Here is an 18,032-nt window from a genome sequence, read left to right as displayed (position 1 = left end):
AAGCAAATTGCTGTTTCGACAGAAAGCCTGGCAAAGCCAACGAAAAACAAAATCAAGGAATATTCAAAACAATCCAACAGAATAAATCATCGAAGTTCCAGGATACTGAAAAGAATATATGTGGTTTCATTCTTGGATTAAAACTACTTTTCCCCCCTGCGCCCTGAGACTTTGCCTCATTATTTCATTGTGAGCTAAAGGTGTTACTTTAAATTCATATTTAGCAAGTACACTTTTTAAAATGTTTCCTTTAGCATAGGTGTAAGAGCCCTGATTCAGATGTGGATTGTGGTATGGGCCAGGTGATTTTGTACTGAGTGCCAAGCACCTACTTGTGAGTAAAAATGGGGGTGGGGGGATGTCAGTTTTGACCCTCTGCCTCTGTATTGATCAGGCCTGACATAAACTGCGGGAGACTTTCTGATCCTGTTTCTTCCATCTTTCCTTTCTTCCTGAAGGAGTCTTCCAACTAGCCTACTAGGATAGGTTTCAGCCTCAGTATGCAGTCCCTGATCTGCTGAACTAAATCACGATGATTCTAACAGTAGATAATGCAACCATGAATACTTTGCACATATGCAAAAGGGAATTGGAGCCATGCCTACTGGCCCTGCCCCAGCATCTACTTGTTTAAGAAAGTGTTTCCACAGTGGCTTATGTGCAATTCCTGTCATGAAAGGTGCTCACTAACAACCTCAAGCAGTTGATCAGAGGTTAAATCAGTGTGGTGTAATGGTTAAGAGCATGGGACTGGGACTCAGACGATCCGGGTTCGAGTCCCTGCTCAGCCATGGAGCCAACTGGGTGACTTTGGGCCAGTCACAGATTCTCAGCCCAACCTACCTCACAGGGTTGTTGTTGTGGGGATAAGATGGAGGAGGAGAATGATGTAAGCTACCTTGAGCCCTTTGTAGGAAAAAGGCAGGATATAAATCGGGGAAAAAAATCACAAAAAACCATGGATATCCAATGTTGTTCTGTTTTGATTACTGTGTTCTGCTTTATTTCCCAAACTAACTTCACTAGCCTTGGGTGCGATGCATTGTGGCATGACAGGGAGGAGGGCACCATTTTCTTCTCTGTCCCAGGCAGTAAAATATGTTGGGCTACACACTGACAATCCCCAACCACTCTAATCAGTAGTTACATTTTCAAAATGTTGCCTGGCATGCACTGTGGCTCACTAACAACCCCGAAGAAGCCTGGGGTTAAACAAGACTTGATGATCCTGGGGTGTCACGTGAACTGAATCTATGCATGTTTTGAGTATGTGCTGAAATTGTTTGTGTGTGGAGTGGGGGAGACAGGAATGCTCCTGAAGCATCGCAGGCCCAGTTCAAATCATGACTGCATGTGCTTCTACAAGAGTTAGAAGAGTGAGAGAAGCCTCAACATATACTGTGTGATTAGCGCAGTGCATCGTTAGGATCTCACAGGCGGTGACTGAGCATGGGCCCTTGTGTAAATGTCACCTTGAAGGCTTGCAGATATGGCCCATTAGCACTACATTCCTTTACATTTATTTGTACATGCAAAGTTGTAAAAAGCTAAGCAGGGTGTTTCTAGACGCACTAAACACAAAACACAATGATTTCTTTAGTAACCTTTCCTTTTTGTGCTTTCTCGGTCTATCTAGTAGAATTTGTGTTCCTTTTGCTGAGTCTGCTTTCTTCTCATCTTGATTTTGCTTTGCACATCTTTTGGCCCATTGTCTATGTGTTTACTTCCATTTCAATCTCTTCAATCTCTTCCCCACTTTTTTTTAACAGGAAACTTGGCTCAGGCACGAGCAAGAGTGACAGCTGCCTCCAGGTCTTTGCCCCCACAGCTCAGTGCTGGTCGCATCAAGGTCAGTGCACACCTAGTGCTTTCGCTTGCCTGCTTGAAAAGGGATCTATAACACAATGGAGTGAGACAGCATGCCAGGTTTTTGACTGATGCAAGACTACTTGGTTTACATTAAGTGAGAATTGGGCAGTGGGGGCTGTTCTTATTTTACAAGGCAATACATATTATCCTAATACAATTCCTGTAGTAAGGAAATGTACATTTTAGCAAAGCTACAACAGGATAATGCATTGTCTTATTGTCCAGGGTTTTCTTTCATTCTTTCCTGAAAGTAGAATGCAGATCACCTAATTTTCTTCTAACTTTCTGGAATCTAAAATAATCTAAACCACCATTAAAAAACAAACGCAAAACAGGCTTTGCTCATTTGCTTCCTTTGGTAAGGGAATCTCTCTTTTGATCATCGTAATCTTTTTTTTCCCTGCCATATTTTTGCCTTGCCTCTTCCCTTTTAGCTGCACACAGGAGGATTAATGTGTAATCTCCCTCTTGGGAATGATTCATTAGTTCCTTAGCAGTTAAACACAGGCCCCTTGGGAGTTTTTCCCTCTGCCTGCAGCAGCTGTCACAAAAGAGCAAAATGTTGTTGAAAGTTGCAGATCGGGCATGCCTTTCTAGGTCAAGTTTTTGCTCTTAAGTTAGCAAGTTAGTGGTTTGGCAGAAACCCCAGATGGCTTGAGCCCTTTAGCGCATTTTTGCAGGGTCCACCTCCATATCGTGCAGCAAATGACAGACTGGACCAAATGACTGACTCGTAGGAAAGGCATAATTTGGGGAAAATACGTACATGCATCCCCCTGGTGCACTGGATTTTATGGTTGGCCCTCTGCCTTTCACATATAACTCCTACTGAAGCTCCATACATGATGTCATACTCTGGAGTTTCCTTGCCTTAGTGTCGTACAGTGACAGCCTAGTATCAATGTTACCTAATAACACCCATCTCTCAAATCTTTTGTCCCAGATTTCTGTAACAAGGGCTTGGCTCTGTAATCTTTCCCCCCTCTCCTTTGAATGGGGAATTAGGTAGAAAGTGTAAGAATTTTTGCCAGCTAAGAGTTCTGAAATGCCTCCCTCACCTCCTTTCCTGCAGACATCCCTGCAATTCTAAGTGAAAGATTGATATTTACTTGGTCACATGACCTCCAGAAATGTTTGAAGTTATCTGTGCTGATGCAGCATTCCACCCCTTCAATCCCCCTCCTTGTGCTACATAAGGCTGCCCCTTAATCTTTTCCTCCCCCCCTTTTTTCTTTTCCCCCTTTCTTTTATTCATATTTTATTTGCATGAACCCTTTACATTCCTTTTTGCATAATTTACTTGAAGTGCATTTAACACATTTTCACTATTTGGGCACAGAAAGGGTAACCATGTCAGATTAGGAAAGCTTGGATTTTGGTTTTTACTCTTTCTCTCGCCTTGCATTCCATCAAAGTCAGATCTTAACACCCATTTCCCCAGCCCCTTTCCTCCATGCCTGCTGCATTGCTGCTTAGCAGTTCTTTCTTTTCCTTTCTGTTTTGCATGCAGTCTCCCAAGTATCTGCTCAAGGTAAGGCACAAAATAACAGTCGTGAGAACTGCAATCTTTTTCTGTCTGTGCTTTTAGCCGCTTTGAAATTATCCACCTTGATCAAGCCTGGTTCTGAAACTCTGTGTGATGTGGAGACAGCATGTGACACAGGTGCTGAAAGTGCTATTCTCTGGTTCAAATGCTCTTCCTTTAATATACAAATGCCACCTGTTCACAGCAGATGGTAAACTGCCACTGTGTGTGTGTGTGTGTGTGTGTGTGTGTGTGTGAGAGAGAGAGGGGGGGGGAGGGACGGAGTACTGAAATGTTTCAAATGCACCATGTGAACAGGGGCCAGATTGTTTTCTTTAATTTTGCTGAACTGTGTGATGTAACAAAACAAGGCTGCCTTTGATTGCTAACAAGAGGGTGGGTGGTGCTTTCTTCCTTTTTTCATTCACAAAGTCATTTCATTTAATACACACACACACACACACACACAGATGGATGTGTGCAGAGAGAGAGAGAGAGAGAGAGAGAGAGAGAGAGAGAGAGAGATTGAGAACAGCTGTAGTGACAGCCTAATTAAGACATGCAAGGAACAATGTACTTGCCACCCCATCTATGTGTTGAAAACACTAAGGAGCTTTTTATGTACAGCAGTTACAACTTGGCAGCATGAGCCAGCTAGTGACATGAAGTAATGAAAAACTACCCCAAGTAGTAAAAAGGAAAATAACATTGTGCTCAATAACAAGGGTGACATGGCAAGGATATTGATGTGTGTCTCTCTCTTTTAGTGTGGCTGTAATCCACACAGACTGGCTGGGACCGTGCAGAGTCCTGGGGTGGGGACCTTATTTTAAGCTAAGTTAATGGTTCTGAAGCCACTCATTGTTCCCTCTATTTCTGATGCTTGTGGTTTGAATGCCCAACAAAAAGTATACTTCTGTGCACCAGGTCCTGGGGAATGTGGATGGGAGGGCACTCCTGCACACATGGCCTGCATGTGGTTGGCCACTGCATGAACAAAGTGCTGGACCAGATGGACTCGTGGTCTAACCCAGCAAGACTCTTCTTACGTCTTCGCTCCAGTGCACACGTGCAAGAAGAAGGATATCAACAGAGTTAGACAATTTAGAGTGTTTTCTAAGCTTCTAGCATTTGGAGCAGGGGTAAACCTAAGCAGGTGGGAGACCCCAAAACAGAGCTGGGTGGATTGTGCATTTTCAGTTGCCACGGAAAGCTGGCTGACTAGTGGAGCTGGGGAAGTACATGTTTTGGGGCAGGAAGGTATGGAATGGCTACAGTCCTGAAGATACTCCAAGATGACCAGATCCATATGTTCACTATGGAAAAGAAGCCACAATAGCTTCTTTGGGTGATTATAGGTCACTAACAACTCTGAAATAGTCCATTCAGATGACCACTTTGCCTGGCATTATCTTCTCCTGATGTGTAGTAAAACCCTTGGCCAGATGGGACAGAGACCCACTTTGAGCATAATGAAAAGCCACCCTGCATGAATGTAGTTGAGGGGCTTTTCAATATGAAGGCAGCCACCATTTGGAATATTCAGGGTGAGGTGGGGACATGGTAGAACTTCTTGTTATGCACAGAGGGAGGGTTGTTGGGACAATTGACAAGCCCGGCTGCCTACAACTCTAAACCTGCCCATGGCTTGTCAGCCACCCCAACCATTCACCCTGGCTGGGTTTGCATCTTCAGTAGTGTACAGAGGAACCTCTGCATACAATGATGTTCCCAAAATGATGTACCAACAGAACTGACCTTCTGAGCCAACTGCTGGTTTTACCTTGAGTCCCAAAAGCCAGCCATAACAAGTTGGAGTTAGAGGTTTTTCAAAAGGCCTTTGGGCTGTTGCTTTGGGAGAGTCTCCAGGGAGAGGTTATTACATGGTTAGAAGAGGGAAGGCAGCTACTGAGAACCTATCTATGTAACCTCGTTATCTGATTGTGATGCACACATGTAATCTCATGGAGAGGAGAACGCATGGGGCTCAGGCAACTGCTGAAGACTTTCAGCCACTTGGGTCCTTGCTTTTGACAGTCTTGGGTCTTCCTCTATGTTTAGGGCAGCCTGGCCCAACCAGCTGCCCTTCATGTAGTTTGGATCTCAGCTCCCACCAGCCCCAGTCAGCATGGTAAAAGCACTGCTGCAAAGTATCTGGAGGGGATTTAGGGAATCTGCATGTTTAGAGAACATTTGATGATGCAGTGACTGGATGGAAAGAAAAGTTGGGGGGCAGAGATATGGAGGATTAGGTAGCAGATGGCCAGAGTCATTATGCACCTCTGACTTTGTCCTTCCAGGTTGACACCATGGAGATTATGAGGCACCCTGAGGAAACAACCAACATGAAGAGGCAAACAGTGGCTTCCTATTTTAGGGTATAAAATCTGTTGTAAAAAATGCACTTTAACTTTGCTGTTAGACCACCCTCTCATTGAGTTGGCGCTGGCAATATGCCAGGCTTTGTGTGGCACATATGCTAGGGCCGTGTGCCTGAAAAGATCCCCTTAGCTCAAGGGTCCTCAACCAGATGCCCTCACAGCAGCCCCAGCCAGCATAGCCAGTGGTCAAAAAACCTGGCAGGTGTAGTCCAAAATAAATGGAGGGCACCAGGGTGGGGAAGGTTGTCTTGGGGGCAGTGGGGCAGGGGGAAAACAAGAACAGGATGTATGGACAGGTTAGGAGGGTCATTTTCGCAGAACTGAGGAGAATCAAGGGTACTGGGGAAAGTGCTAAGGTGAGGCATGTACAGGGGAGATAGGGTTTAAGGAATGTTTTGCTAAAGCAGGGTTTTCAGAAGATGCTTAAAAGTAGCCACTTTAAAAGAACTTTTTTCCTGCAGTTTTTGCTTGCTAGTTGATGTGGTTCTTAGGGCCCATGAAGCTGATTTGAGAGGTATACATTAACACATTTTGGATACATGCTTTTGTGTCTTTTCTTTCTGACATGTTCACATTTGTTAGTTATCCTTAGAAACCACTTTTTACATGGGGAGGTATGAGTAGACTAGCTAGCATTTCATTCCATACAAAGTAAATTGTGCTGTCAAACTTTATTTTGTTTTACCTTGCTTTTCTTAGTATTCCCTGATGGATCTGTTGTCCAAAATGGTAATTGGGCAGCCTCATTTTGTCCGCTGCATTAAGCCCAATGATGACCGCAAGGCACTGAAATTTTCTCAGGAAAGAGTTTTAGTGCAACTCCGCTATACTGGAATTCTTGAGACCATCAGCATACGTCGTCAAGGGTATTCTCATCGCATTCTCTTTGATGAGTTTGTGAAAAGGTAAACCATTTTGTGTTTGGCAATATAAGAAGCAGCTTTTAGACTTCCACAAAATGGAACTGCAGGCTGACAGGCAGAGACCACATAAATCTTGGGACTGTACCATTTTAGAATACTGGTGGGGACTGCCTATTTGAGTATGTAAACCAAGAATACCCTTTGAGTGGCATGCCCGAAAGAAGAATTGTATCTTAGCCTTCACTCTGATAGGTTAATTTTCTACATGCAAAAAAATGTGGCTGTTTTTAAAATCCATTGGGTCAAACATAGAATCCTGGTCCTACAGTATGAATGGTGTGGACTCAAGGAGACATCATTCCTTGGGACACCAATTGCAGGCACCATTCTACAATTTCTGTGACTTGAGACTGCCCCTGGGTTTTCAGTAAAATTGGAGTACTAAACAGAAGAAATCTAGAAAATGCTCTGAACCTAATCACATACTTGACAGCAAATGCTACTGAAATCAAGAATGCTTAGGCTGGCATAAATGCATTTGAAAGAGAAGTACATAATTGAAACCAAAGCCTATTTCCCACTGAAGATGTCAAAATAGCATGTTTTTATGACCCAGTATTTTAAAATGTACTGTTCTTGCCAATTCTACAAGTTGCAAGTCTGACCTATGGAAAACTGAAGATGTAATTGTTAAAACTGCATTGATCTAATCTTTGTTCTGCACCAAATTCACTTGACTCAGATCTAAGATTAGGTTGTTGAAATTTAACAAAAGTGTGCTTTGCTTTGTGAAGGTCAGCTTTACAGCTTACCAGAAATGTTGGCAGATATGGCACTGACAACACTTCTCAGTATATTGTGATTTGTTAGATGAGAGATAATTGAAGGGCTCCTACAGAAAACGCCAGTGGCTCTTCAGTGAAGAAAAAGAGCTCGCTCGACCTCATGGATTTTAATTAGATGGAATGGCCTCTGGGTTTTTTGACCCTAGAGCATTCCACTTTGTGGTTTATTATTTGTTTATTGCTAACTTCTCACTTTTCTTCCTGTGACATCTGCCTGTAAATGCATCTTGAAGCATTTGCCATGTTCTCCTCATTCCTTGCTCCTGCTGGGTCTTTCCTGGCCATGGGGGAGAAGAGGGAAAACTTGGTGCTCCCACAGAGTCCCTCGGATGTGTGCAGGAGGCCCAAGGAGGGAGGAGCAGAAGTGGCTCCAGAGCCAGAGTCGCTCTGATCTTCTGTTGAACATCATAGGCTCTGTGGCAAACAAGCTGCACTGCTTAGCCTTCTATGCCCAGAGAGAACATTTGAAAGAAGGGAGTAAGGACTGATGGACTTGCTTTGCTCCAAACTGCAGTTTTTAACAATTCTGCAGTGGCCTTATCGGAAAATAGAGGTAGGCCTGACTGGAAGCACCTGGGGAGCGCCCCTCTAGGTAGCTGAGTCATCTGTGGCCCTAGACACTTTCTCATGGCAGTCACATCTGGGAACGACTTGGGAAATAATGATGCAAATGTCCACCTAAATGTGGGAACTATAAACACTTTCTCCTTTGGGTGTTGTTCTTCATGTGGTTCATTTCTAGAAAAGAACATTCCCAGGACTTATGTCTTCCCAGAATGCATGACCAAACCTATTCCACCTCAGTGCTCATGGAGGATCTCTGTATTTTCTCACCCCTTGTGAGCACTTTCCCTCTGCTCTTTCCTGGTTATCTTCCTGTGCTGAGCCATGTTGAGCATGATGCAAACAGAGGCCAGTGTGCCAGACTTCTGCACATTCTGCAGCTGCAGTTCTGGTAGCAAAAACAGCTGCCCTCAGGCTGAAAAAAGCTCTGCTCCCCATATATATATATACATCACAGCTTTCCTTGATGGAATTTACCTTCATTTTATATTCACAACAACCTTATGAAGTGCTTTAGGTGGAAAGAGAAGCCCAAAGTAAACTGTGAGTTTGATGGCTGAGTGGAAATTCTGACACAACTCTCAATAGCCCTAATTTGAAACTCTATCCCTGCAGTACTCTCAGTCTTGAGCTGTCTGAATATTGAAACGTGGCTTTGTTAACTTTTTAATTTGAAACCTGTGATTTCATTTGCACTTTTGGCAATTACATATTTCACATTCTTGTCTTCATTGTAAGCCGCCTTGCAGCAAATACATAAAAAATATAAAATTGGAAGCATTTGTACATTACGTGGGGCATCTAATTTTTTTTTAGTCTTCACTAGTCAAGTATTTTTAGGCACTAAGTCACTGAATACATAAAAACATTTCAGAAAAACAGGTCAAATGCTAAACAGATTGGCACTTCTTTGTTCCTAATAAAAAAAAGCCATTAGGCAAGTATGAACAAGAGTTTCGAAATGTCAGTAAATCTGAGGATATCAAAGATTTTTCTAAGCCAGTAAGTTAATTGGTATTTTGATCCTTTTGAGCAACTTAACAACAAAATAGATGAACCAGCAGTTTTCCCCCCTTGATGTTATTAAACAAATAGGTACACTTCTTATCTTCCTGTTCAATAGCTGCTGTTTTGTAAACTCTTACCAGGAAAGATGAGAACAAAGCAATCAAAGGCAGGAAACACAGGCGATCAAGGTTTATCAGGCCGAGGTAAATAAAAGCTCAAGTCTTATTTAATGCTTTGGTTATCTTTTGTTTCCCTGTGGCATGCAACAGTTTCACGAGGTAGTCCTGAAAGTTGGGTTATTCCATTGAAGCATAAGACTTAATCAGTAGAATTTGGCTTCTAGTGCTCCTTCCTTAGCCTGTGATCCTCAAATAGTTGAAGTACAGTATTTAGGATTAAACTTGGTCTGTGCTCAGTTGTGGGATGTGATTTTAGTGTCAGGGGTGAGTCTTAAAAAATGAACTGTTGATTTTTAAAAGGACAGAGTGCCTCTGAGCATATTCAAATTGTATTTTTTCCCCTTACCTCCAAGTAATCTTGCTCTGGGTTTTCAATCAAGAGTTTCCTAGTCAGGCAGTTTGATTTCCCTTGTTTGGGCACATTGATCCATTGTTGTCCAGTTATAGTAGTGTCAAAGATGTTTGGAAGTCATGATACAAGAAGTTGTTATGTAGATATATGTGCAACAAAGTAGGGGAGATGGTTATCTCAGTTTCTGCAAGGTAGTCGCGTTGGTCTGTTGCATCAAAGCATCCTTTAGCTACTTGAAGACTTAACACATTTATTCTAGCATAAATTTTCAAGGGCTACAGAGTAGAATACACATATTAGTCTTTAAGGTGCAGCTAGATTATCTAGATGTTTCAGTTACATTTTTCTGACATAATGAAATTACAACTAACATTTACATACTGTCCAGGACAAATACACAGACCCTGAGACACTATAAAGACTACTTCAAGTTTTGTTGTCTCTGAGTTATAGCAATCCTATAATGGGTTTCCTCCAAAATGTCTTATCCTTGAATTTATGTTTGACTACTTAATCAAATAATCAAATCAATGATTTTTCTACATGAACACATGTTAAGAATTCTTCATGGATTGAAGGGAAAATTGGAACAGTGGAGTTCCATAAACCTATCATCTCAGAGCAAGACAGCATCAAGATGGCTGATGGTTTTTTCATACTAGCTACACTGGTGCATGATTGACTGAGTTCTGAGGCAGTTATAGGCTTTGTTTATGAAATTTAAGGTGTTCCAAGTACACAAAAAGAACAATTGTATTATTCCTGCTTAACAGTGGGGGAGATTGTTTGAGTCTAGGCCAGGGGTCAGCAACCCATGGCTCCGGAGCCCCATGTGGCTCTTTCATCCCTCTGCTGCAGCTCCCCGTTGCTCAAAATATGTGTCACAACTGCCAATGTGTGACACCCACCAGCACGCGATTTATTGAGCTTTTCAACTCCAGGTAGGCCAACCATGGATAAATCCAAAAAAAGAAAAGTTTCAGAAGAAAACATAACGTTTAATGGTACGTGGGCAGATTCATTGGCTTTCACTGCTGATGAGACTGGTTTACCAGTATGCTTAATATGTGGTGAGAACTTGGCAAACAACAAAAAGTCGAATGTTGCAAGACATTTCCAGAATAAACACACAGCCTTTGCTTAAAAATATCTGGATGGAAATGCAACACACTATAGTTTTTTATACATGGCATAAAGGTAAAAAACAATATATGCAGTGCTATCTTCATTTTAGATGTCAAAAGGGTTTTGTGGCTCCTGGTGTTTTCTTTTCTGTGGGAAACGGGTCCAAATGGCTCTTTGCATGTTTAAGGTTGCCGACCCCTGGTCTTGGCTTTAGGTGGAGTTTAAACTACATGAAACCTTGGGCTTTCTGTAGTCAGTCAGTAGATGATATAGAGTTGCATTACTTCGATTTGGATTTAGGGGACTGAACATTTAGCGATTTGAGAAGGCCCATACCAGTCTAGAGAGATAAAATCCTTGTTGATTTCAGTCAAGGGACCTGGTGGTAAACATTCCAGTACATTTTCTCTTCACTTTTCCAAATGAGCTGACCTTTCCATGTTGCCTGTGAAAGTTAAAAACAAATGGCAGTGGTTGGCAGGAGTACTTGCTGGCAACCCTCTGAATACTGTTTCAGCTGGCCGGACTGGGGCCCCCAGTGTGGCACTAGCGATTTCCAGGATGCCCATGGGCACCTGCAGATTTTATTTTATTTCTTTTAAAAAATATGCATGCATGAATGTGTATGAAACATGTGCAGCTTTCTAGCAATTATACATTGACTTCAACAAAAATGGACCCAATATCCAAATAAGGTGAAGGAGCCAAGATCCGTACTTTATATGTGGGTTTGTCATCCTTACCTGTAACTTTTCTGGAGGTTTAACTCATGGTGCAGTCTAAAACTCACTTATGAAGGTATAAAAACTGTTGAACACAATGAGGCTTGCTTCCAGGTAAAGATGCATGAGGTGCACTGATAATACATTTTATTGGTTGCTTTACATAGTTCATCCTCACTTGTGCAATTGGGAGAGTTCTACACATGTAGAATTCAGCTCAGAACAGCTCTCTGCCTGCCTGCCTGCCTGCCTGCCTGCCTGCCTGCCTGTCCTTCCTTCCTTCCTTCCTTCCTTCCTTCCTTCCTTCCTTCCTTCCTTCCTTTTGCAAGAGATCATTTCTAGATGTTAAGAATATTAATATGTGTTGTATAAGTAGGAACAGTAAATACAGAAAATAAAACACATTTCTGTTTTCTCCAGCATCCTATTATCAGAAGCAGTCAGTTTGTTACCGATTAGGTCCTTATTCCCTATTTCATTTTGGAGAAAGTGAAAGCACTCAGATTTGCATTTCCTCCCTTTATTTGTTTATGCTAATAGCACTCATACAAGTGCATCAAGACAAGACCCATAGCTTTGATCTTGGCTTAAATTTTCCAGGCTCATGAAATCTCTCAGAAGGGGCCATTTATTACAGAACAGAGTGCCTACCTCTTGCTGAATTACACTATTCATATGCAAGCAAGGATGTTAAGAGAACATTTACATGACAGGTCCATGCAGCTACTGAGGGGAAAAAGCAATGCGACCCGTGGGCAGCTCTGCAGCAGCCTCAGGAGACTGGGGGAAGAAACATGGGGTGGCATTCTTAATCCTGGGACTATAAGCAAGCTGGTGCCATGAAAACCACGGTTTATTGATTGCAGGGCATTTGTCATTGTATTCTCTTATACCTGTGCAAAGGAATATGATAACAAATTGGTATATACAAATCCAAGCAAATTCTTGTATCTTTATTCTGAAATATTCTGTTTTTGATGGTATTTGGTAAAGTGTGTTGTGTGTGTGTGTGTGTGTTCTAGGATGTAGACTGCATCCTACACAACAGAAATTGTGTTATTTAAAGATTTAATCAGACCTTTCTAAAATAAGGAATATCTTATAATAATACATGTGGTGGACATTTGGTGAGCGGAGCTGGCTGGAGCCGGGGATCAGACTGGATGGCCTGGGAGGCCCCTTCTGACTCACTCTGTTTCTGTGTTTCTATAATAATAGAATACTGTGGAGTTACAGTTTCTATTCATTCAAGATCTCTAGAACTGGGGTGACAGGAAATAAGGAGCACTGATTATGTTCTGTGTAACAAGGCAGTGCTTTGAAAAGAAAGAGCACCTGGTATAATGGAATTCTCTGTGCTAGTTGCTAAATGGTACATACAACACATTTTTGGTGTTCCTATAGGTTGGCCTTCATGTCCTACATTTTAGAGGACAATCCTATATTTGAAGGACTGCCAGAGGACAGTCCTCTGTTCCGGGCTGACCTAACCATTAGACAGAATGAGGGGATGTGCCATTCATCCAGCGTCAAGCACCAGCTGGTTTCTCCTCTGCACATCCATGGAAGGAAGGAGTAAAATTCAGATACAGTGCAGAGCAAGTGATGCTCAGATCTGTGATGCCTCTGCTGAAGAGAGCACTAGTGAAAGGCAGAAGAACACCTGTAAAGAGGGTGGGGCCAATTGCAAGCCCGGCTTCTTCTCTGGCTGACCTAAGGAGAAAGTTCTGGATGAGGATGGGGGATTGGCTGGTGTGGCTACATGGTGACTACTTTTTGCAGAGATACTTTGCTGGAAGAAGCTGGGACAGACTTGCAGACACTGTTATGCTCCACAAGGAATGCTGTCACCCTATTCACAAATTATTATCTCTCAGACTATAATCCTATGCACAAATACTTGGAACTGCAGTCCCTTGAACTCTGTGTGAGTGATGAGTAATATGCAAAGGACCACATTATACTTTTTTTTCATTCTCTGTTACATTCTTGTTCTGAAACACACCCAATATGCTGCTATTGTTTCTTTATTTCTTTAAAATACTTTTCCCTTCAGGTGGGGAATTTCCATCTTTTTCCTTTCATGTTACCTTGTTTCAAAAACATGCTAATCCTATGACTGTTCAAAGTAAGCCTAACGCTAGCCAGTCATTTCTACATTTGCAGCAATTTGATAGTTTGTCTACCAAGTAGAGTTCCTTGTGGATTATAGCTTAATGCAGCGGAGGACTGTAACCTGAGAGGGGCGGTGGGAGGAAGGAAGGAAAGGGAGAGAGCCATAGCTGGTTCCTGCATGACCATATTTCATAGTTAAGCACCACCATATTGAGTTTCATTCAATGTTATTGAAATTTAACTGATGTCCCATTCATTTAAATGCATATACTCTAAGCAGAACCAACATGGGGTAAAACCCAAATGACCTTGTGGCATCTGCAAAGTTAATCATTTTCATGGACCAGAATCATTTTGGACCCCAGCAGCTGAGAAAGTACAAGCATCCTTCACACATTGCTTAAGTGAAGGGACAGTGTCTAGAAAGGGTTTGTGAGGCCACAAGTTTAGCTTCACCAGATGAACTGTAAATCCTCCCAGTCCCACTTGTGCCACCCAGATACATGCATGGGCAATGGAGGCAGAGAAGCCCATCCACATGGACCTCTATGTGGGTGGGTTATCCAGAATCCAGAACCTCTGTGAACAGGTTCTTGAACCCAGGAAAGCATTGGTGCACCGAGGTCTACACATGACCACATCCTTCCCTCAGATGTCCATGGAAGCCTAGGGACAGTGAGGATAGAACCAAGAACAGTGGTGCTTTTCAGGGGCTCATAAGTGTGTCCTCACCCTCTTTCTAAGCAAAATATCCCTTCACCCATGAAGAGGCTACAGGTTGTGATATTTATTGAGAAAGCTCAAATATTGCCTATAACAGACGAACATAGACTGACTATTCCATGGAGAGTTAAGCATATGCTTGAACTCTCTGAATGGTACAATTGGAACTTAATTGTGTTTTATTTCAATTTCAATTAGGTGGCAGCATGTCTAGTTTTTAAATTAGTTTTCTAAACAAAAACCAGAACAAATTGTTACCAGGCCCTTGAAATGGGCAGAGAAGTTAGTGACAGACATTTATATGTACATTTCAAATAAATCTTAAAAGTAAATTTCAAAATAACACATTTAGAGAATTAACAACATTCATCCTCATGCCAAATATAAAAGTTTGTAATGAAATGAAAGTTTTTCTTTAACATGGGCTCCTCTTACTCCTCACCCCAATCTTGCCTGTAGATATTGCCCCTCGCCTTGCACTCTCAGCTTCTGTGCAACTGGGGTGACTGGGGGATTGCCATGCTGTGCAAACCCAGCCACCGTGGGTTATTTGAGCGTGAAACAAATCTCTCATAATCTTTTGCAGTTTTATTGTAAACTATTGTAATCTTGACACATGTTGACCGAGTGTATTTGCAACCATCTTTCAGTATCATTATGTACTAAATAAGATTCTAGCAAGTGGGTACTGTTGGAATTGACTTGGAGGATGAGGGAGACTCTCCAGCATACTTCCCCACTTGGGAGAAAAAAATCACAAGTGTTGCCAATTTTGGAATGGTTCAAACAACATCTGGGACATTATGAACTTCCAAGAAGTTATTTTAAGAGTTGTGAAGTGTTCTGAGAAATTAAATGTTCTGTTTTAGGAGAACAGTTCATTTTAACTATTTATAAAATATGCCACCCAATAAGCCAAAGTTATCTGGGAGGTTCATAATAATTAAAACTGCAAAATACTTGATGAAATATCATATTAAACTGTGCAAAACATTAAAATTAAAATCCAGCAGCGGTGCAACATTTTGGATACAGTAACATGTTTAAAAATAACAAAATCAGAAAGGCTAAATGTCAGGCAAAGTAAGGCACCTGGCCCAAAAGATCACAACATGGGGCCAGCTGAGCCTCTCTGGGAAGCTTCTTCCACACCTGGAGAGCTAGAACAGAAAAGGCCTCTTCTTACTAGTCATCTGCTCACTTTGTTTTGTGGGGGGTCCCAGGGAAGGACCTCTGCAGATGATCTTAGGGTCTACAAAGGTGTTTGAGTTTCTAATATAAATCGTGTGTGGTTTTAATGTTAAAAGTGGAGTGTGTGCGTAATTGTTGGGCATTTGCCAAGGACCACAATCCCGTGAGAGCTAACTCCCGTCTTCCAGAGCCTCCTGGCCCTGCTGCTGGTTGTCTTTGCTGCTGCCTGTTCCCCTTCCCTCTTCCAGTGATCAGGGACTGGAGAATGAGCAAGAAGAAGGAGCAGCTCAACTGTCTTCCTCAGGGGTGGGGGAGCAGGAGCTGCAGCTGCAGCGGTGTGAGGAGCAGAGCTACTGAAGGAGCCAACACATGTGTGTAGCACACAATCTTCATTTTGTTTTAATTTCCTTTAGGAAAAGAATCTCGCCACTGTAAAAAAATAAAATAAAATTTTATATTCTGAGCTTGTTGCTTTTAGTATTTCCAATTATGGATGCTGCTGCCAGTTTTGTAAAAATAGGATTGAAGCCAACAGTGCCCTTCAGTATGCAGAAGAAGTCCGTCACCTATGTTAGATCCACTGCATTTTTTGCCAGTTCATTTAAAGTGACAGTAGTAACCTTTCAAAGCTTAAAGGCACTGCAGCCAGCCTGCCTGGGCTCTAAGACGGCTCTCTGAGGCCCTGCTCATGGCCCCAGCTTCAAGAGGCATTAGATTTGTGGTGGGGGTGTTGTTATTGTCATTTTTAAACCAGTCATTATTTGTGTTGTTGGTTTATATATGTTAATTAACATTTTACTCTGATAAAATCTGCTCTGCTGAAGCAATATTTTCATGTGTATTAGTGTGTTTTCTGCTGTGATTCCATGGCTTGAAAGAAGTGGCTATAGATTGTTCTAATACATCCTTAGACTCCTAACCCTGAAATCATGGAAGAGCCATTCCATCTTCTGTGATATAGCATTGCCGGGAGAAAGGGAGTCCTTATACGTTCTTCCACTTGGGCAAGTTTTTGTGTGGACACATGGCAGCTGCTCCTATACTATTAATATTTCAGATTCGTATCTTGCCCATCTTCCAAGGGGTTTGAGTGAGCATCCAAGGGGCAGTGTTCAGTGCTATCTATCTGCTTATGCTGGTGACGTACCACAAGTATGGACAAGCTCTGCTGGTATGCCAGGAGCATGAGCTGGCATGACAAGTTTTCTGGGGGAACCCATCACACTGGCTTATGTTGCTGGCTTTCCACTAGTGGCTTCTTTATGCCTCTGGTGTGTCAACAGCATAAGCAGACTGATAGTTTACCCCAAGGAAATGGGTTACCCTGCTCCATCCTCAGAACAACCTTGTAAGGTACATTAAGACTGGATTAAGGTCACTGCATGAAGGTCATAGCTGAACACATCTTTGAACTCCAGTTTCCTAGCAAAAGTCAGAACCTACTTTTAGAACCTACACATTACAGCACTAATGAACTTCTGTACATGTTTTTGTGAAATAGCTCTATTGGCTATTTTCTGCCTCTCGTGGTTTTTTACAGCTAACCATTAATTCTAACAAGTTGGTACATTTTAAAAGTCCCTTGGATTGGAATTTTAAAAGCAGAATTTGAAAGCATTGGAAATGTCAAAAGTCAACTTTAAATTCTGAAATTATGCACAAAGTACATATATCCATATGTTGACATATATAATTGAATCCCAATGCCATAAAACTACACCCCAAATATCAGGTATTGAAGAGAGAGAGAATGATTGTGATCTGGGTTTGGGAAAAAGTATCTTAAATTCTGTTGTCAGTGTCAGAGTATTACCTGATGGGATTTATACTTCCTGGGATCCTGAACTTCTATACACTTGTGGACCAGTTAAAATACTTCAGCCCAGGGGGCTCACTGGGCTGAATATTTTCCTGTCATCTTGCCAGATGATTCTGTTGAGCCCTGGTTGACCTCTGAAAGGGGGAGATAATGCAGGCAGTTGGTTCTACTTAGCAGAGCTGCGTGAGCTCTAAGTGTTTTGAAGGAGATTGGCAATAAACATGGAATGAATCTGACTGAACGTGGACCAGAACCCATTTTAAGGCCTACTAGGTTACATGGGTAGTGATAAAACTTTCTTAGATTCCAACTCCTTTGAAATTTGGATTGAATACCAGGCAATAGTCCATAGTGAATGATTTGCAAAGCTCTTGCCACATGAACTCGCTGATGTTTTTGCTGACTGGATGTCATAGTTAATACAGGCCAATTCCTTAAGCTCCTGCTCATCCAGTTATAATGGATACTTCCCCATTTGTACAGTCTGAGGTTGTGAACAAGATTCTTGAAAAGTCAAATCTCTTCCTTGGTGTGCCTGGCTCATAAAAATATCCAGGAGCACACAGGGAATGGCTGAGTTGGCTAAGACAGGACTAAACACTTCTCTACTAGAGGGTGTGGTTCTACTATACCTAAAAGAGGTGGTGGTGAGACTTCTGTTTAAATAAACCATCTCAGAATCCTTTTGTATTAGATAATTTTCAGCTGGTTCCCAATACTTCATTCTTGGGCAAGGTGCACAAGAACCACA

At 42.1% G+C, this 18,032-nt stretch overlaps 1 protein-coding gene across 1 annotated transcript in view; it reads left to right on the top strand.

Moving 5' to 3' along the window:
* Positions 1-18,032, top strand: part of MYO3B (myosin IIIB) — a 210,217-nt gene that overhangs the window by 121,450 nt on the left and 70,735 nt on the right. The window contains 4 exon segments of the mRNA XM_044418298.1: positions 1,770-1,849; positions 3,380-3,400; positions 5,695-5,772; positions 6,475-6,680. Coding sequence (XP_044274233.1) covers positions 1,770-1,849; positions 3,380-3,400; positions 5,695-5,772; positions 6,475-6,680 — 385 coding nt within the window.

Source organism: Varanus komodoensis, unplaced genomic scaffold, assembly GCF_004798865.1.
Source record: "Varanus komodoensis strain SLA01 unplaced genomic scaffold, ASM479886v1 scaffold9, whole genome shotgun sequence".
NCBI lineage: Eukaryota > Metazoa > Chordata > Lepidosauria > Squamata > Varanidae > Varanus > Varanus komodoensis.
This window is presented reverse-complemented; position numbering and strand designations above follow the sequence as displayed.